General features: G+C 32.6%; 4 protein-coding genes across 9 annotated transcripts in view; all 4 read right to left on the bottom strand.

Annotated features, from left to right (window-relative positions):
• LOC140965707 (pentatricopeptide repeat-containing protein At2g27800, mitochondrial-like) overlaps positions 1 to 10,720 on the bottom strand; it is an 11,528-nt gene extending 808 nt beyond the window's left edge. Inside the window, exons 1-4 of one of the 5 annotated variants that reach the window (XR_012173134.1) lie at positions 10,420 to 10,720; positions 7,353 to 8,777; positions 5,813 to 5,964; positions 5,293 to 5,732 (exon numbers count right to left, since the gene is read on the bottom strand). Coding sequence is in view for 3 of the 5 variants with exons in the window: in XM_073425856.1 (XP_073281957.1) it covers positions 5,933 to 5,964; positions 7,353 to 8,586 (1,266 nt within the window). In the remaining 2 variants the exon portion in view is untranslated. Of the gene's footprint in view, positions 1 to 5,292; positions 5,965 to 7,352; positions 8,778 to 10,145; positions 10,313 to 10,419 lie in introns of those variants that run through there. The other 4 variants (XM_073425856.1, XM_073425857.1, XR_012173133.1 and 1 more) reach the window with 4 other exon arrangements.
• On the bottom strand, positions 7 to 1,767 carry LOC140965708 (uncharacterized). Its single transcript, XM_073425858.1, has 3 exons — positions 1,494 to 1,767; positions 239 to 312; positions 7 to 173 (listed from the first exon to the last, which is right to left on the bottom strand). The coding sequence occupies exons 1-3, from the start codon at positions 1,559 to 1,561 to the stop codon at positions 31 to 33; spliced, it is 285 nt and encodes a 94-aa protein (XP_073281959.1). The 5' UTR covers positions 1,562 to 1,767; the 3' UTR covers positions 7 to 30.
• A 956-nt stretch (positions 10,721 to 11,676) lies between the features above and the next one.
• LOC140965706 (uncharacterized) lies at positions 11,677 to 17,153 on the bottom strand. Its single transcript, XM_073425854.1, has 2 exons — positions 14,392 to 17,153; positions 11,677 to 12,251 (listed from the first exon to the last, which is right to left on the bottom strand). Exons 1-2 carry the CDS (start codon positions 17,048 to 17,050, stop codon positions 11,899 to 11,901), a joined length of 3,012 nt encoding a protein of 1,003 aa, XP_073281955.1. The 5' UTR covers positions 17,051 to 17,153; the 3' UTR covers positions 11,677 to 11,898.
• Positions 11,677 to 21,351, bottom strand: part of LOC140965705 (uncharacterized) — a 16,010-nt gene continuing 6,335 nt past the window's right edge. For both annotated transcript variants that reach the window (XM_073425852.1, XM_073425851.1), the window contains one exon: positions 11,677 to 11,877. The gene's annotated coding sequence lies outside the window, so the exon portion shown is untranslated. The remainder of the gene's footprint in view (positions 11,878 to 21,351) is intronic.

Genomic DNA, 21,351 nt, shown 5'->3' with positions numbered 1-21,351 from the left:
AAAACAGTTCTTTTTACCACAACTACTATCCTAAGAGCACCACTTAATGCAACAAAAAATTGACAAAACCTTGCGAGCTTGAGCATTCATGATCTGTTCAGCATTCTCTCTCTGGTACTGAGCAATTCTCACTTCAATAGCGGGAACATCTATTCCTTCAGATAAATTCACAACTGCAAGCAAATATTTTCAGATGAACACTGACACAGAGCATACCACAATAAACAGGTACACTTACTCATGTCCTCTACTTCCTCCAGGTAATCATTGTATTCCCTTAATGATGTGAAATCTTCCACTCTTTTATTGTATCTGTCAGTTTGAGATGTTACACGTACAGACATTTAGTAAGCCAATAAAGGATGGTAGGGTGATAAAATAAGATATGCATTGATGCCCTTGTTTACCCAAATAAAAACAACAATCAAGTAAATGATGGTAAAACCATAAGTTGAGAGAAGAAGATAAAAATAATAATTTCACAGAAATTATACAACATAAGCGTACAATTCAGAGAAGGAACATACTGTCGCACCCTTTTGCAAAAGAAACATTAGATTCTTCAAATTATGAACTCTTCCATACTTTGATTTCAAGTGGGACATTGTCATGTATACAAATTTAGAAGTAACCTCAAGATAGAAGCCTTAAGATTCATCCAAAAGTGATTCTTTGATATTCTGAATTTCTCAAATAAATCTATAAACCAATTTACTAATACGAATCTACATCTGAAAATACTGACAAAATATTCTTATGCACATGGAAATTAATGACAGGACATTAAACAAGTTTATAAAAGATATGACAATATTTCTATCGAGTAAATATTATTCTAGGAAAACCAAAAAAGTACCCTCTACTGCTTTGAATCATTCACCAAATAATCATTCTCAATTCGGTACAGCTACATGTGGATGGAATGATTTCGCATCTTTTGATTCCAAATCCTCACGTAATTTTTTAATTCATGGATTCGGATCCCTCAACTTCACTTCAAGTTATTTTTAATTCAAAACAAGGCAATTTAAATTCTCAACTTTAGCAGTCATTTCGAATCATTTCTTCCAAATCCATTCCAAAAATTAAATGATTCATTCCAAGTGCAACATATGGGTGCATTTGAATTGAGGTATTTGAAACAAAGAGATTTCAATTTCACACCTCGAAAATTTAAGTATTTGTATAAACAAATATAGATGTTTTCAAATCCACCAACCATTGGTCTCAGTTAAAATCCAAAGTTCAACTTCGTTCTCAAATCAAATTCTTTGATTCATAGGAAACCAAATCCGGCAATTTCCAATAAAATGACAAATTTGATACAAAACAGCCGGTTAAAGTGCTAAGCTGACATTATTTTGGCCAATTTCCACCTACTGTTCACTAGCAAAAGTCGAAAACAAAATCATAAAATCTCTTTTAAACGAGTTAAAAAGACAAATACGTAATAGATTTTAAGCATAATCAAGATACCAAAACAACAAGCTTACATGCTGGCAATCCGCTTCCGAATGGCCATTTCCTTAGAAAAGGCATTTGTTCCAGAAGCCACCACCATTCTTTAAATTGGAATTCGAGTGGGATGATTTTCTGTGAAATAATGTATCTTTTTTTTTTCAAAATTGCGAGCTCCGAGGAATTAATTTAGCCGGAGAATCCATCAAAGGATGCAGGCCCACGACCGGGAAGAGGTAGAGCCACCGCTCGAGGCGGCGGACTGGGGGTTGGGTCTGGAAATTAGGGGAGGACGACAGAGTGTGTTGAAATCTCTGAATTTTATTCGAATAAAATCATATCAATCATCCAAAATTATTATAGACCACACAAAATGGGGAAATTGATGATAAATCCCTGATCAGTAATACAAATTAGTGTCCAGTCCTTACATCACAGTGATGTTCAAACTTTGGATAAAATCGAAAAAACCGAACACCGAATCGAACCGAAAGCCAAATTTTGTAATTCGGATATAAATGTTAAAATCGGAGTTTATTTGATTCGGTTTCGAATTATTTATGTCAAAATCGAAAAAGTCGAAATTTCATGAAATTGATAATTTTGTTTATATTTTTATTTATATTATATATTTTGATATGATATTTAGTGAATGAAAAATCATTTTGAATAATTTTTAGTTGATTTTTGTCTTATATTTAAATATTTTACGAAGACAAGTAAAAAGTTAACATATTATATTTTACAATACATTTATATTATTAATTTAAATAATTATATCAAAATCGAATTAAAAAACCGAAATAACAGAACCGTTTTGGTAGAAAATCGAACCGAACCGAAAAAAATGGTTCGGATATCGGATTATATATTTTTGTTGTTGATCATGTTCTTGAAGAGTTTTTTTTAGCTGATGATCATGTTTTTAATNTTATCTATTTATTTTTTTAATTCTTATTTATTTATTTATCATTTTCATAATATTTTGAGTTAGCAATAAGATAAAGGTGACTCCCCTATAAATTTTTCCATAACTTATATTCATGATAATAAGTTCATTTCCACACTCTTACTCATTAAATATGTAAATGAGTTTGTAATAAAACAAAGGTGATTCCCCAATAAATCAATGCTTAAATTCTCGTGTTTTATGCTTAATTGTAGCCTTAATTCTCGTGTTTTATGCTTAATTGTAGCCTTATTATACAATATTTGTGAATTGATATGCTCAAATCATCATATTTTATATCAACATTAATGTTGATATAGTCTTATGTTTGATAGACAAAACTAATGGTAATAAGTTTATTTATCAATTCTTACTCATTAAATATTCATATGAGTTAACAATAAGACAAATGGGTTCTCCTACATATAATTATGTTCAAATTATCATGTTTTATACTCATTTGTAGCCACGTTATATCATATTTGTGAGACATTATGTCTGAATTATCATATTTTTTTAATAATATTGTTGATATAATCTTATGTTTTGTAGATCAAAATCATGGGAAAAAGTTCACTCTTAGCTCTTACTCATCAAATATCCATATGAGTTAGTGGCAGGGTCGATTGTTCGTGTTATTTCGCGTTGTTTTAGGTCCGTTATTGCGTGATTTTATTTTTTCAAGTCCGTATTTTATTATTTTATATTATAAATTGTGTATTTGTGTCACTCTCTATTTGTGTCGGTTGATTTTTAGGAAAGTGGGAAAAATATGAAAATCAATGGACCTTGATGGTGGTTTCTCTCTGAATTTATGCTCATATTCTCATGTTATGTACCAAATTGCAAACAAATTATATTGCAATTGTTTTAATTTGTGTCGTAATTAAACTATTTTATGCTATTAATTTAGTTGATAATGTCTTGTATTTAGTAATAAAAAACATGATAAGAATTATTTTTCTTAAACATTAATCATTGATAAGACATAAATTTGGGTCAAGACAATGGTGGTTTCTCTCGAAACTTATGCTTATATTCTCACGTTATGTACCAAATTGCAAACAAATTATACTGCAATTGCTTTAATTTGTGCCTAAATTAACCCATTTTATGCCAAGAATTTAATTGATAATTTCTTGTGTTTAGTAGATAAAAAAACATGAGAAGTAATTTTCCTAACCCTTACTCATTGATAAGACATATAAGTTTGGGTCAAAATGATGGTGGTTTCTCTCGGAATTTATGTCCATTTCTCATATTATGTACCAAATTGCAAACTACTACTATTTTAATTTGAGCTAGAATTAACTTATTTCATGCCAAGATTTTAGTTCCTAGTGACTTGTGTTTAGTAGATAAAAAACATGATGAGAAATAGTTTTCCTAAACCTTACTCATTAATAAGACATATAAGTTTGGATAAAAAAGATGTTGGTTTCTCTCGCAATCTATGCACATATTCTCATGTTATGTACCAAATTACAAACAAATTATAATGCAATTATTTTAATTTGTACCGAAAGTAACATATTTTATGCTAATAATTTAGTTGTTAGTTTCTTATGTTTATTAGATAAAAAACAATGACAAGAAATATTTTTCTTAAACCTTACTCGTTGGTAAAACATATAAGTTTGGATCGAGATGATGGTGGTTTCTCTCCGAATTTATGCTCATATTCTTATGTTATGTACCAAATTGCAAACAAATTATACTGTAATTGTTTTAATATGTGCCGCCATTAGCCTATTTTATGCCAAGAATTTAGTTACTAATGTATTGTGTTTAGTAGATAAAAAACATGATGAAAAGTAGTTTTTTTAAACTTTACTAATTGATAAGACAGATAAGTTTGGGTGAAGACAATGATTGTTTCCCTCGAAATTTATGCCAATATTCTCACGTTATGTAGCAAATTACAAACAAATTATACTACAGTTGTTTTAATTTGTACATAAATTAACCCATTTTATGCCAAGAATTTAATTGATAATTTCTTGTGTTTGGTAGATAAAAAACATGATAAGTAGTTTTCATAAACCTTACTTATTGATAAGACATATAAGTTTGTGTCAAGATAGTGGTTTATCTTGGAATTGATATATCATTCTCCATTGATGACGTATATTGGGCATATAACACTTCTCCATCATCATAGATTCCTTGGCACAAAATGAGAAAATCGATGGGGTATTTTGTTTGTATGGAGACTATATATTCTGACCGTGCTATCTATGAATATTTTCAGAAGTTCGATGAGAAGGGTGTCTTATCATTTACACGAACATTTATATTTGTTGTATTAATGAATTTCTTTTGCTTAAAAAATGTATGATATAATCAAATCTTGGAAATTTTTTTTATGACTTAGATAACACCATTTCTCCCCCTTGTATGAAAACTTGTGCTACAACTAGCAGCCAATATTACCTGCTTCACCCCTCTCTATCCCCGACCTGCCCCAATTCCAAGTGGCTTCGCTAACACCTGATCAGAAATTTGAGAACTTACAAAGGCCAAAGTTTGGCATTTCTAGACCATTCTCTAGTTGAATGCTGTTCTGGGTATTATCTGCATGATTCGGTTTTTCTACATCTTTTTCTACATGAGATAATAAGAAAATCTGTCATTCTATGACCGTGAATAGGGGAATTCACTCGACTAGTGTAAAGAATATGGGGGGAGGACATGGTCATGACTAGCCTTTCTATCTTCATGCCAAGCACATGTTCAACTTGGACAGGATGAAAAATCAGAAACTGACAATGACACTTGGTGTTTTTGCCGCATTCAGCATCGGTGTTGGTGTCCCTATCTATGCTGCCATCTTTCAGCAGAGAAAGACCGCCTCAGCCTAAACGCTCTCGCCCCAATCCCTCATCTTCTATATACTGTTATTTGCCCGCCCCCTCACAAATAAATGAGAGTGGGATGGACAAGGACATAAAGAAAGTTTGAGCGGAAGCATCCACACTTCGTAAGATCAAGATCAAACTCGAGCTTGGGAAATAACACGACTAATATCTTGTCTCTGGTAAAATGTAAATGACGCTATATCCAAATGCTAGCAAAAGCGTCTTCAAGTGCCCTTTTCTTGGTCATCTCTATACTCCACCCCCCCTGCTCTGGCTGCTTTTTCCCCTCGAAGTTTCATCTTTTCCTCATCTTTGTAGTCGACTCCCAGCATTTCGTGACTAGAGCCCAGAGGAAGGGGTTGTGGGGCCATTCCTGTTGGACGGGGCTGAGCAATTCCGGCCCCGGCCAGCGCTGGTGCATAATGCCCCTGAGTACCAGTGCTGCTTCCAGCTTCGGAGCTTGATGACTAAATGGATGATGTAAGAGTAAAAAAAACACGTTAAACAAAGGCTAAACCATATCAAAGATATGGAGTGAGATGAGAACCTTCGCTGCAATTGACAGTTGTTCGTCATCACAAAATTCCTCTGTAGAATCGCCCTAACCCAAGCAAATTGATTTCCAAGAATCCATCAGTAGCTTTCAGCAGATCTCCATAAGATATCCTCAAAACATGTCTTCACATCCCATGCGCCACCCTGTAAAAAATCATTAATCAGCAATTATAAACATTATATGCAGAAATAGGCCATGGTCAAAATATACAAACTTATATAGGTTTCTTGGATTATCTTAAGCTAATGCAACGCCATGTTCATCATGATGGGAGGTTTAAAGCAATAGAGGACTGTCAATCAGACCGATTCAACAGAAAATATGTTCCATCATGTCCACATTTTATTCTTTTAAACTCCACAGATGTGGAAGCATCCTCAAGGCTGAACCAGTATGGAGCAATTTTACTCAACGACGAAAACTTTTACTAGGTTTTCGATGAGTCAGGTTCTAGGAGGCTAAACCATGGGTGCAAGACAAAAGATAATAAACCACGTCTCCTCCAACTATGTTGCTTAGTTCCTTTGTTACACTCACAAATAATTTTGTCAACGGAATGCTAATGATCAGAACAAAGAGGATGCAATCATACTATAAATTGGGTACATATTGAAATTACAATACACCCAGAGTTTCCTCTGTGTACGTGTTCTCTCCACTTTATCCTAATTAAGCTAGTAAAAACACTCAAGAAATAATATGACCGAATGCCTTCTCTATTTTAATTCCTCTGATTATATTCCACCCTTGCCCCTCCCCATGTCATTCCCTCTAAAAAAAATTTCATAGCTTAGATACAGACTTTGGCCGATTTATTTAAGCCTATTACAATATCACCCTCATGACTAATTAGCCTCAATAGACTTAGTTCCTAACATCCTTCAGGTTGCATTTGAGTGAAAGGACAAAAAAAACACACACACACACAGAGAGAGAGAGATATATTATTTTTTTCAAAGTAAAGGATTAACATTTGGAGGCGAAAAAAATGAAATAAAGATTTCCAATCTGTCCAAGGTTGAGAGGATTTGTAGTCCATAGTATCATCTACACATTTTGAAATGTTAGATTAAAATTAAAATAATTTAATAGTATTCATGCCACAAATTATCAAATATTGAAAATCATCATTCTGAATTCATCAACTCATAGTCCAAACACACTAATCCATTTGTTACAGAATCAATCACTCACAGATGAGATAAATATCTGTCACAAAGTTGTGACACGATAATGACAAAGGGCATGATTAGTTTGATATTGATTTAATTTTTTTTTATTCTTACTCTGGAATGTTGTGAAGTCGTGAATAACTGTAGCTCTTCATTTTCATCTATTATCCACTTTAATGCATTATAAGGTGAAATAGAAATTCCGGTATATAGCATAAAAACTTGCAAATATTGAAATTATAGTAAATTATAATTGAATATTAAAATACACATCTTGTGTCAAAAAATATTTCTAACATGTACAATTTTAAATTTTGGATAACCATATTTCGAAGAGGTTTGACAAAAATGCACATCACCTGAATCCAAAAGCTCCTTGTATGTTTGCCCATTGACAAGGTGCTTCTCTTGCAACTTCTCCAACAATCTCATAGCATCCCTGACACTTCTCTGCCGAGACATTTCATCAAGCACAGTTCGGTAAGTGATGAAGTCAGGCAACCTTTCACTTTCAGCCATCTCCCACAAGAATTCCACAGCCCCATCGATCTCTCCTTGAAGAGCCAAAGAGTTCACAAGGGAGTTGTACGATTTACTGCTAGGCACAAAGCCACTTTTCTTCATTTTATCACAAAGCTCTCTTGCATTATTTGTTCGTCCTTGGGCACATAACCCATAGATCAAATAGTCATACGAAAATGAGTTGGGCTGACAATCGTACACCACACCCATCTGATGGAAAATCCTAAGAGCATCATTTACATGAAGTGAAAGCACATATCCTTTGATCATACAATTCAAACAAAAGATATCAGGCTCGACTCCATCATCAACCATTTTCTTGAACAGAGATCTTATAGTTTCCATGTACAAGTGGTTAATATATGAATTCTTCCCTCTACTCAAAAGGGCAGTAAACAATATATTATATGTTCTAAATGATGGCCTACAATCCAATTTCCGACTATCGCGCATATGATTATATATATTAACCGCTCGAACAAGCTTCCTAGCTTCAGTAAAATAATAAATCATAGTATTATAAAGAGCCTCAGAACCAATAGAAGGCACAGAAAGCACCTGGTTAACAACATTATCCATTTCCTCGTACCACTTTGCTGCGCCTAGTTTCTTGATTGTAACGTGATAAGTACATACACTGTGCCTAAACCTGTGCTGGTGAGATGCCCAATTGAAAAGCTCCAAACATACTAAAGGGTCATCTTGTACCACTATAACATCGTGTAGCTCTTCAGGGGTGAATCTGTGTGGGAGTCGGGATATGGCTTGATGAAAAACGGCTTCATTTAGAGTAGGCTTTGCAGCAGCTTTGGCCCTTTTGTTGATTCTTCTTCTCAACGATCTTGGTATTGGCCCTCTGTACGCTCTTGTAGAGTAGTAACATGGCCTCAAATTTATGCTCATAATTGTGCTTACTGGCTGTGGATCATGAAACCAAACTGGCGTTGCTGAGGAATGGGAATGAGACTCTAAATCGGAGTGGATTTGGGTAGTGATCAAGTGAAGAAAACTATGAATCGGGGTCTTATAGGCATAAATGTTTTTGAGATGATTTCTGAGTAACAGAAACATATTCAAAATGGAAGCAATTTTTGGTGCTATCGATTGGGATTGAAATTTGCTTTGATGTAGCTGACAATGTGTGTCAGGGGTTAATGTGGAATGTCAAATTTAGGATGGGGTACTACAACTTTAGTCAATTATAAACACAGCTCACAAAAGACAGCATAGTATCTTGCATGGAAACAGATATGATGCTCAACCTGCAGCAATAATACATTCCAACTTTAGAAACATCAAATAATCTACTTGTCCCGAATAGAAATAATAATAACACAGCTAACAAGTAACAACATATAAAATTATACAAAAAAAAGCGTAAATCTTAGTAGTTAAAGACACGTAGCATGCTAAGAATTAAGATTCACATAAGCCTTAGAGCTCTCCAGCTCAAGGTGCAAATAGGGGTTCAGTAAGGGTGAGCATTCGGTTAAAACCGAACCAAAATAGACCAGAACCGGTTAACCCAATTTTTTCAAATCAAACCGAACCGAATTTCTCATTAAAAACCGAAACAAATTAAAATCGGTTATTTCATTCAGTAACCAATATAAACGAATTTCTCGGATAAAGAATAAAAGGCAAGAATATAAATCCAGAAACAAAGTTTGGGCAGATCCCTCAACTTCATGATAAATCCTGGATTGGCAAAAGTCATTTCGAATTTGTTAATCGATGGATTCAGATCCCTCAACTTCACTTTAAGTTATTTTTAATCCAAAACAAGGCATTTTAAATTCTCAACTTCAGCAGACATTTCAAATCATTTCTTCCAAAATCCATTCCATTCCAAAAACTATAAGTTGAGAGAAGAAGATAAAAATAATAATTTCACATAAATTATACAACATATGCGTACAATTCAGAGAAGGAACATATTGTCGCACCCTTTTGCAAAAGAAATATTAGATTTTTTAAATTATGAACTCTTCCATACTTTGATTTCTAGTGGGACATTGTCATGTATACAAATTTAGAAGTAACGTCAAGATAGAAGCCTTAAGATTCATCCAAAAGTGATTCTTTGATATTCTGAATTTCTCAAATAAATCTATAAACCCATTAACTAACACGAATCTACATCTGAAAATACCCACAAAATATTATTATACACATGTAAATTAATGACAGGACATTAAACAAGTTTATAAAAATTATGACAATATTTCTATCAAGTAAATATTATTCTAGGAAAACCAAGAAAGTACCCTCTCCTGCTTTGAATCATTCACCAAATAATCATTCTCAATTCGGTACAGCTACATGTGGATGGAATGATTTCGCATCTTTTGATTCCAAATCCTCACGTAATTTTTTAATTCATGGATTCGGATCCCTCAACTTCACTTCAAGTTATTTTTAATTCAAAACAAGGCAATTTAAATTCTCAACTTTAGCAGTCATTTCGAATCATTTCTTCCAAATCCATTCCAAAAATTAAATGATTCATTCCAAGTGCAACATATGGGTGCATTTGAATTGAGGTATTTGAAACAAAGAGATTTCAATTTCACACCTCGAAAATTTAAGTATTTGTATAAACAAATATAGATGTTTTCAAATCCACCAACCATTGGTCTCAGTTAAAATCCAAAGTTCAACTTCGTTCTCAAATCAAATTCTTTGATTCATAGGAAACCAAATCCGGCAATTTCCAATAAAATGACAAATTTGATACAAAACAGCCGGTTAAAGTGCTAAGCTGACATTATTTTGGCCAATTTCCACCTACTGTTCACTAGCAAAAGTCGAAAACAAAATCATAAAATCTCTTTTAAACGAGTTAAAAAGACGAATACGTAATAGATTTTAAGCATAATCAAGATACCGAAACAACAAGCTTACATGCTGGCGATCCGCTTCCGAATGGCCATTTCCTTAGAAAAGGCATTTGTTCCAGAAGCCACCACCATTCTTTAAATTGGAATTCGAGTGGGATGATTTTCTGTGAAATAATGTATCTTTTTTCAAAATTGCGAGCTCCGAGGGATTAATTTAGCCGGAGAATCCATCAAAGGATGCAGGCCCACGACCGGGAAGAGGTGGAGCCACCGCTCGAGGCGGCGGACTGGGCCAGGTTGGGTCTGGAAATTAGGGGAGGAACGAGGGAGTGTGTGTTGAAATCTCTGAAATCGTGAATTCACCAAAATATTTCCATTTTATCAAAATTTTATTCAAATATTGATACAATCATCCAAAATTATCACATTTTTTAAGAAGTCATATAAAATTAATTTATATAATTTTTGTTTGAGGTTGATCTTGATATTAATCAATGAATCAAATATTTTATAGTTTTACTAAAATTTATAGGAGTAGGTCTATTGTAAGACTGTCTCACGAATCTTTATCTGTGAGACAGATCAACCCTACCAATATTCATAATAAAAAGTAATACTTTTCCATGGATGATCGATCTATCTCACAAAATACGACCCATGAGACCGTTTCACACAAATTTTTGCTAATTTATAGATAATTATATAATTCAAATCTTCTCAAATTTTGCACTTCAATTTTTAATTTTTTAAAAAAATTTACTTAAAATAATATTTTTAAAAAAAAAAACGAATTTTACACACAAATAACATGCTAAGAATACAATTTGGAAATTAAATCTTAGACTGCATATTTTCATTAACGATTGGATACATAATCATACATATTTTATTTTTCAAATTTTGATTTAGCTATGATATTTACAAAATTATATATTACATTTAAACTCACTCAATTATACTAAATAATAAATAAAAACACATTTATTCAAAAATCTTTGAATTAGTTACATTGAGAGTCCCATACATCAATATGCTCTTATAGCAATCTCCTGATATTCTGAAATAGGTTGGATTGGTGTGCCATGATCGATGTAAGTATTCAACTGCAGCTGCAATGTCGATGACGATATTACAAAATAATATCACGAGTTTAGAATTTGTGAGTTTTACATTTTAGATCATATATTTTGATTATAATGCACTATGAGAATAAAATAATAAGATATAATATCCATGCTTCAGAGTCTTTGGCATAACTTGCTCAATCTACATTTCAATGCCTAAGTGAATCTGACAGAAGACGCGCCGGTGCATGAAACTGTGCTGCTAAAGTCTGATGTTATATTTAAGGTTTCTAATAAGTTCACAGAGAGCATACAACCAAGAACAAATTACAATTCTAGTCTTCGTACACAATAAAGCATAAATCCAACTTAAGTTCTTGATTAAATGTAGCTAGAAAGTACGAGAAATCATAAAGTTTGGAAAGAAAGACACACGATATAAGATGACAAACCAAAAGCTTGCTTCAGTGTAGTGAGAATCAGTCAGCCAAATAAATCTTTCGAATCTTGTCCAATTCAATGACGACATCAGTCATCGTGATTCGATCTTTTGGAAACTCCATCGAACATGCTACCCCAATTTCAAGAACAGAGTTCAGACAATTCTTGATCTTAGTTTGCATGTTGTGATCTGTGTGTTCAAGCGGAATGATTTGATCTATAATATCCATCTCTTGTCTAACCAAACCATGGTTAACTAAATGGTGGAGGCTCGAATGACCGTTAAGCGCGGCATCGTCTGTTGGTCTTATGTTTGTGAACATCTCCAGCACAAGAATCCCAAAGCTATATACATCCCCTTGCATTGTCATGGAGTTGGTCATCCCATACTCTGCAAATATAATAAAGTGGTTCTCCTTTACATATAGAAAAGAATACGATTATAATTAGAGAAAAAAAATTCATTCCTAACTATTTCAATCCCTATTTGGCAATATTGAATAAAGTTGCAGACATGTGATAATCTCCTAATCTAACATATTTTTTAAATATAAATATATGACTTCTAATTGTGAATTTTCTAATATACCCTTGTTCATTTAATTTAGCAAATTAAATCAATAGTTTTTTTATGGGTTCTTTTGTAATTTATTGTATATCTTAAATGCCTTTGAATATTAATGTGAATTTTCTAATATACCCTTGTTCATTTAATTTAGCAAATTAAATCAATAGTTTTTTATGGGTTCTTTTGTAATTTATTGTCTATCTTAAATGCCTTTGAATATTAATGCATATTGAATTTATCAATTTACCCATTATTTTTCTTTGTTGCTACTAAAATTTGTTACTAAAATGAGTGTATTTTTTTATGATTGCTAATGAATATTTAATATTTATATCTTATCTTATCTTTTATTTTACATATAAATACGTCAATTTTATAATAAGTTGATTTTAAAATATGAACTAAGAAGCATCATATATGTTATAGATATTGAAATATGTTAAAGATTATTTCTAAGAATATTTTTTTAACGTAAAATTATTATGTGATTGCATTTTTTCAATATTTTTCTCAAATTATTTTTTAATTGTGATTTTGCTACTTGTACCTCTCATTGCGGAGGTAGAAAACCTTGTACCATGTATGGATATATAACTCGCTTTACATTACATACATAAAAAACAATTTTTTCTCTTTTCTACGTATTAATTAATTTATCATTATATATGATGAATTTATATATATAAAAACTATTTTTCACATTTCAAAATAACAAAATTATTATTTAATATTACTCACTTATTAAATTTACTAAGTTATATCAACCAATTCATTGTGCATTATTACTATGATTGTAATTTAATGGAACATAGGTGAGGGCATAAGGTGGTCATCATAATAATTAACATTTGTGTTTAAATTATTATTAATAATTAAAATTACTTTGTTCAATGAAATTATTTGATTAGTGAGAATAAATTTGATTTAGAGAATAATTTCTAGAATGTAAAATAACATCCATATCATATTTGTTACGGTTATAACTTTTGGTAAAGCGGCATATTTTTTGTAGCTTAATTGTTTTTTGTAATACTCGACAGTATTCAAAATATTGTTTTTCTATATATTACTTTTTAATGATTATATATATTCTGTGTGTGATATAAATATATTCTAAATTAGTTTTAAAATTATGTGAATATATGCATATTTTTTTTTATGATGTTATGACTTAAATTTTTTAAAAACATTTGTAACATTTAAAATATTAATATTTCTATCTAAAAATTACGATGTGTTCCATTAGTTTTTTTTTAAAAGGAAAAAATACCGTTATATTTTGGACTTTTTCGATTATGAATTATTTTGAAATTTTTTTGCCTCCTTAATAAAATATATATCTACATCCCTTATCTCGAGAGAGTTTTTTCTTATATATTATCTGCTCTTGAATTTTCTTGTATTTTCTCATAATTTTTATTTCAAGTAATTATATCAATAATTTTAAAATTAATATATACATCATATCTATTTTAATCACTCCATTTTTTTTCAATTTTTTTTAGACCTAAATCGTGAACGACTCAAATAAACAAAACAGGAAGATCAAAGTAAAAAACACACAAGCATCAAATAGATTAATCAAAATCAAATCTGACGATGAAAAAAAACATAAAAATTAAATATGATGTTATGATTGCTGAATTTAATCGAAGAAAAAAGCTGAAAAAATAAAATAAAAATATGAAAAAGATACTTGAAAATTCAAAAATCATGCGAGAAAAAGATTGAAGAAACTAAACCATGGTTGTTTAAAATGATAAATAAACTGTGAAATAATATCTGTTATAGAATAATTTTTGAAAAATTATGTTTCTACGTTCATTTGCAAATTTAGAATCAATATATCATAACGTACTTAAGTTCGTTACCCACGTCGTGCTTTGCTACTAGTATTATGAAACATTGAAGTAGAAATTTTTCTTTGTTGTGGAATTTGAAAAAGGAAGGCATCCATATATACCTGGAGGAATATAACCAATGGTACCCTTGATTGCCACCGAGCTGCTGCTTCCTTCGTATGCTGGATGTATGTTCGAAACCACTTTTGCCAATCCAAAGTCGCCGACATGCGCAGTCATATTTTCATCCAACAGAATGTTGCTTGGCTTCAAATCACCATGAATGACGATGGAATTTGTGCCATGGTGTAAGTACTCTACAGCAGATGCAACATCGAAGACAATATTCAATTTTTGAGTTATGCTAAGACTTCTGTTGCTTTCACTTTCAATTTCTACCACAGGATCATTATGCAACCATTTGTCCAAGCTTCCGTTAGCCATAAATTCATAAATCAATGCCATGAAATTGTTCCCCTGGAAGTCTATGCTTTCGCATGCACTCAGTATTTTGAGAAGGTTTCTATGTCTTACTGCTGTTATTGCATTGCATTCTGACATGAAGCTTTTGGAAGCTCCTCGGATGTCAAGATTGAGAACCTTCACGGCAATTGACATTTTTTTGTCATCAACAATTCCTTTGTAGACAGAACCAAATCGGCCTAACCCAAGCAAATTGGTTTCCGAGAATCCATCAGTAGCTTTCAGCAGATCTGCATAAGATAGCCTTAAAAACATGTCTTCAAATGATGGCGTCAAAGATTGAATCTTTCTTAATATCTGCCTTCTATAAACGAACACGTAGACGCATGAAAGCGTAAGGCAGATGGCTCCAACACCCAACACGGGGATCAATATTTTCAGAAGATTTGAGAAATATTTCTTCTTGGAATTTGTGGTAGATGAGCAGGGAGGAAGGTTCAAGAAAGCCAAACCTCCACACAAATGCTCATTCCCTTCCAATGAAATCGCGCTCTCATTTTGAAATACTCCTCGTGTCGGCACTTCTCCTTGTAGACCATTGAAGGACAGATTCAAATTCTTCAGTTTTAATTCATTTCCTAGAAAACTTGGGATGGGCCCTGACAAATTGTTTTGTGAAAGATCCAAGTCGTCCAAGCCTTTCAAAGCATTAAGCACAGCAGGTATTTGTCCTTGGAGAGAGTTGTTTTCTAGGTGAAGTCGTCCCAGCTCAACGCAACTACTCAATGTGCTTGGTATAACTCCTGATAATCTATTGTGAGACAAGTCCAAGTCTACAAGATTATGTAGTGAACCGACTTCTTGTGGAATAGAACCCGTGAAGGCATTGTTGGCCAAGTTAAGAGAAATAGAAATGGATGAAAGGCTAAAAATATCTCGAGGTATTTCCCCATGGAGTTTGTTAAACGAAAGGTCTAAGTATAGCAAATTGGTACAATTAGTTAGAGTTTGCGGAATCGTTCCTTCCAATTTGTTATAACTCAAGTCAACATGGTTCAACAACCTCAAGTTACCAAGAGAAGATGGTATCTCATTTGCCAATTGGTTTGATTGCAGGTAAATTTCTTGGACCTTACTAAGTTTTCCGATGCCCACAGGAATAGGACCTTGAAGAAAATTGCTTTCGAAAGAAAGATAAGTGAGACCAATGAGGTTCTGAATACCCGAAGGAATGGTTCCATGTATTTGATTTTCTTCCATAGACAAGATGCTGAGCTTAGTTGAAAGATTAGCAATGGAGTTCGGCAAAGAACCGTTGAAAAGATTACCGCCGGCGTATACTTTTTCAAGATTGCTACAATTTGTCAGAGATGAAATAAAGCTAATATCCCCTTGTAAACTATTATACTGAATTAAGAGAAGTTGAAGGGATGGAAGCCTGTTGAAATACTTGAGATTTTCCCCTGTAAATCTGTTTGAAAATAAAAATATTATTTCGAGAAAAGAAGCATTATAGAGTGAAAGGGGGATAGGTCCATCAAAATCATTCGCTCCCAAATGAAAAATCGTCAAATTTGGAAGCGTGAAGCCTATATCCCAAGGAATTTTTCCTTGGAGTCTATTGAAACCCATTATGAAATTAGATATACTGGAAATATTATATAAACCAGATGGAATTCCACCAGTCAAATCATTGTTTGCTAAATTCAGATACCATAAGCTCCGTAGATGCACAAGTGAGTCAGGAATTTCTCCTTGCAACCCACAGTGTGCCAGAGTTAGTGTAGAAAGATTGGTGAGATTGCCAATAAATGGTGGAATAGTGCCTGAGAGATTGTTTTTTGCCAAGCCTAAAACTTCAAGTTTGAACATAGAGCCTAGCTCCGGGATTATGATTCCTGTGAGATGGTTGTCGACCAAGTTGATGTTACTGAGATTTGGACACCGGGAAAGGTTTCTTGGAATCCCTCCACTGAAAGAGTTGTTGCTAAATTCGAGGAATTCAAGACGCCTCAAACGGCCAAATTCTTCCGGGATTTCACCGTAAAAGCTGTTGTTTTGTACAGTAATCGCTCTAAGAAAAGAAAGATTACCTAAATGGGGTGGAAGGGATCCCACAAGGCCACAGGACATCAAGTTAACAGATACCACTCGGTCTCGATGGCTTTTGCTGCACATAATTCCTTTCCAGTCACAAAAATGTACAGTTCGATTCCATGACTTTAGAGCCCCCAATGGATCATCAATAATTGCGTTCTTGAAAGCCAGCAGAGCTGACAAATCAGTTTCATTGCTCAAGCAAGTCGCAGGAGCAGCCGCAAAATACAAGAACAAAAGGCTTAACGCTGGCAACTCCATGGAATGAATATTACTGCTAGCTAGTTTTGTTTTGGTATATAAACAATTCTTTCATCCGACAAATGAACCTTAGCTTCTATTAGTATTTTTGTGGAATTCCATATTAATTTGTTATTAAATCAAAACAAGAAAATTTGCTTGACTTCCACATTTGACTTGTATTTCCAAATTGAAAACATTCTTTTTCTTTTTCTTTTTCTTTTTTAATTTAATATCCCTTTCGAAGTCTTGCATTGACTTCAATTTACCTAGTCATGGAGCCGACATGCATGGATGAAAATATACGTTTACTTCAATATTATCGAACAATAATTGTAATTTCTTTCTTCTTTTTTTTTTTGTAATTTAATAAATTTCTTACTCAATTATGTTTAATTAAATATTTTATTAATATATTTTCAATTAACTTTCTCTAACAAAATTTTTTAAAAAATTATTTCTTATGCAAATTCCAGTTGTGCAACTCGGTCCAAACTCGAGTCACGTTCGAGTTTAATATATCTGTGTTCGAGTAGCTCACTTTGATAACATATACATATATATATATATATATATATATGCATTTATTGATTTATCTATATTTATTTATATATCAGTTTATTTTTCGAGTTCGAGCTCGAGTAGCTTGAAATATATGCGTGTCGAGTTCGAGTTTAAAATTGATCATTTGATCGAGTCTGAGTTCGAGACAAAATACAAATCGAGTCGAGTTCGAATAATATGATACGCGACTCGATTTCATTTGCATGCCTAGTCACATACCTATATGGATGGAAGCTAAGTCCGGCCTAGCCTAACCATAGCCCATATAGGTAATATTTCTTTTATTAATTTTTTGTTTTGTTTTTTGGACTTGAATTTACTTATTCTCTCTTTCTAATTTTTTGTTTTTGGTTTAGTTCGTATTTATTTAATGACATCTAATTTAATTTTTCAACATATTGGTCTTTGTTGAAAAATTATTTAAAAATATGAAAAATATTTGTGTTGAAAATGTGAATGTTGAATGTTGAAAATTAGGTAAAATTAGGTGTTGAATATTGAAAATTAGTGTGTGATGATGTAGGTAATGATGTATTTTATTTTTGGATTATTTGCAAAAATTTTCTATAAATAGATCTCTCATTTGTGAAGAAAATCACAATTGAGTTGAGAGAAAAATATTATAAAGTGTGTAGTGTGATAATTTTGAAAGTTTGATATTTTTACTTTTTTNAATAAAATATCTTATGACACCTCATTATAATATTGTGATATGTTATACATAATTATTTAAAACATTACTAATATTATATACACCATATTATTACCATAAAATTATACAAATACATACATTTATTTTCTTGTACACCAACGATCATAAACGGTAACAAAACGGCTAGTTTTTGCCCTATAAAGATGATCTCACAAACATATTCAATAACTCCAACTTTCTCTTCTTCTCTAAAATTATTCTTCATCAAATTTTTGAAGAAAAAAGAAGATGACTTTCACAAAGTTATTTTTAATTATTTTGGTTATAGTACTCACGAATCTTGTACTTATCTGAGAATATCCTCCTCGTGTGTTTTCTTTATTTTTACGAATGCTTGTATTTGTTGTTTATCCATTACTTTGTATTGCAATATTCATTAACTAATAAAATGCATCGTAATTTTTTTAGTACCACCATGTCAAACTTGGCAAAGCTCGAATTCATTGCTCTTGATATTACGGGAAAAAATTATATGCCATGGACTCTCGATGTAGAAATACATCTTGAGTTATTAGGTCTAAATGAGACCATAAAAGAAAATGGCATATGCACATCACAAGAAAAGGCAAGAGCCATGATATTTTTGCGTCGACATCTCGACGAGGGCTTAAAATATGAATATTTGATTGAAAAAGATCCCATGGCTTTGTGGAGGGATTAAAAGAAAGATTAGAACATATAAGGGAAGTTATACTTCCGACCGCCCGGGATGAATGGAATACGTTGAGATTCCAAGATTTTAAGAAAGTCGGTTATTACAACTCGGCGATGTATCGAATAATCTCGCAACTGAAATTTTGTGGGCACAAGATTACTGAATTGGAAATGCTTGAAAAAACATTTTCCACTTTTCACGCATCGAATATAACTCTACAACAACAATATAGAGTGCGTGGATTTTCGAGATATTCTGAACTAATCGCCTGTCTCCTTGTGGCGGAAAAGAATAATGAGCTTTTAATGAGCAATCATCAGGCACGACCCACTGGTTCAACGGCATTTCCTGAAGTAGATGTCGTAAGCAAAAATGAATTTAAACCTGGAAAGCAAAATCAAAGTTATAGACAAGATTTTAGTCGAGGACAAAATCGAGGTCGTGGTCGTGGACGTGGACGTGGACGTGGAAGTAGTCGTGGTCGTGGACGCGGCCGTGGTTTCGAAAACAATCGAGATAGTTACTCATATAACTCATCTCAAAAGAGTGTCACAAACCATCCACTGAAAAGGCATCATGAGAATATGAGTGTTAATGAAAATCACTCAAAAAGATTTGTAAGTTCTTGTTTCAGATGTGGTACTCCAGGACATTGGTCCCGTATTTGTCGAGCTCCTGAACACCTTTGTAAACTTTATAAAGAATCAATAAAGGAGAAAGAAAAGGAGACCAACTTTACTGAACACAGTGAACCTTTGAGTGGTTCAACTCATTTTGATGCTGGAGATTTTCTGATTGATTTCTCAGATAATGATCAATTTGCTGGTGGAATAAATATGTAAAATATTTTATTTTTTCATGTACTCATATGATAATGTTTTATAGTGTGTTATATTGTATTGTATTTTATTGTCAGTAATTTTATTTCATTGCATATTTTTTTGAAGTTCAAATATGGAAAATTCTATGAACCAAGCTGAAGTTTGCATATCTGATAGTGGTACAACGCACAGTATCCTCCGATATAAAAGATATTTCTTTGAACTAAAACCAACAAAAACAATGGTGAATACAATATCAAGTCCTGTAGACTTGATTAAAGGATGTGGTAAAGCACAATTTTTGTTACCTAATGGTACAAAATTTTTGATCAATGATGCTTTGTATTCACCACAATCGAAAAGAAATTTGTTGAGTTTTAATGATATATATTCTCTTGGGTATGATACTCAAACAATGAATGAAGGGAATGAGAAATATATGTGTCTTACCACATATAAATCAGGAAAGAAATATGTGATTGAAAAACTACCAATGCTCCCTACTGGATTGTATTATACACATATACGTCCCATTGAATCAAACATGGTAGTTGATAATTCTTCAATATTAATCAATTGGCATGATCGATTAGGACATCCTGGTTCAACAATGATGCGAAAATTATAGAAAATACACATAGTCATCCGTTGAAAGACCAGAAGATCTTTCAGAATAATAAGTTTCAATGTAAAGCATGTTCTCTTGGAAAACTTATTATAAGACCATCACCAACCAAAATCCAAACTGAATCACCAATGTTTCTTGAACGTATTCAGGGTGATATTTGTGGACCAATTCATCCACCATGTAGACCATTCAGATACTTTATGGTATTGATTGATGCCTCCAGCAGATGGTCATATGTATGTTTATTGTCAACTCGAAATGTTGCATTTGCAAGATTACTTGCTCAAATAATAAAATCGAGGAATCAATTTTCCGATTATACAATCAAGAAAATTAGACTTGATAATGCTGGTGAATTTACTTCCCAAACTTTCAATGATTATTTTATGTCTATGGGAATCGTTGTTGAGCATCCTGTTGCTCATGTACATACACAGAATGGATTGGCTGAATCATTGATTAAACGTCTGCAAATGATTGCTAGACCAATTATTATGAAAACAAAGCTACCTATTTCTATATGGGGACATGCAATTTTACATGCCGCTGCATTAATTCGCATCAGACCAAGTGCATATCATAAATACTCCCCATTGCAGCTTGCATTTGGTAAAGAACCAGACATTTCTCATCTGAAAATTTTTGGATGTATGGTGTATGTGCCTATTGCACCACCTCAATGAAAGAAAATGGGACCTCAAAGAAAGATTGGTATTTATATCGGTTATGATAGTCCATCAATCATTCGATATCTTGAACCTCAGACAGGCGACGTGTTCACAGCACGTTTTGCTGATTGTCATTTTAATGAGGAAATCTTCCCAATGTTAGGGGGAGACAAGAAACATACCGAAAAAGAAATTACATGGTATGTATCATCATTGTTACATCTGGATCCAAGAACAAAACAATGTGAAAAAGATGTACAGCAAATTGTACACT

Source organism: Primulina huaijiensis, unplaced genomic scaffold (genome assembly GCF_012295235.1).
Source record: "Primulina huaijiensis isolate GDHJ02 unplaced genomic scaffold, ASM1229523v2 scaffold12327, whole genome shotgun sequence".
In the NCBI taxonomy this organism is placed as follows: Eukaryota; Viridiplantae; Streptophyta; class Magnoliopsida; order Lamiales; family Gesneriaceae; genus Primulina; species Primulina huaijiensis.
This window is presented reverse-complemented; position numbering and strand designations above follow the sequence as displayed.

What these genes read in the sequence shown, in the direction of transcription:
- LOC140965708 (XM_073425858.1), bottom strand. Translation starts at nt 1,561, where the DNA reads ATGGTGGTGGCTTCTGGAACAAATGCCTTTTCTAAGGAAATGGCCATT. An exon ending in CGGAAGCGGATTGCCAGCAT is followed by an intron (nt 313 to 1,493) that starts GTAAGCTTGTTG and finishes TCAAACTGACAG; the next exon opens with ATACAATAAAAGAGTGGAAG. An exon ending in GGAGGAAGTAGAGGACATGA is followed by an intron (nt 174 to 238) that starts GTAAGTGTACCT and finishes ATTTGCTTGCAG; the next exon opens with TTGTGAATTTATCTGAAGGA.
- LOC140965706 (XM_073425854.1), bottom strand. Translation starts at nt 17,050, where the DNA reads ATGGAGTTGCCAGCGTTAAGCCTTTTGTTCTTGTATTTTGCGGCTGCT. An exon ending in CATTGGTTATATTCCTCCAG is followed by an intron (nt 12,252 to 14,391) that starts GTATATATGGAT and finishes TTATATTTGCAG; the next exon opens with AGTATGGGATGACCAACTCC.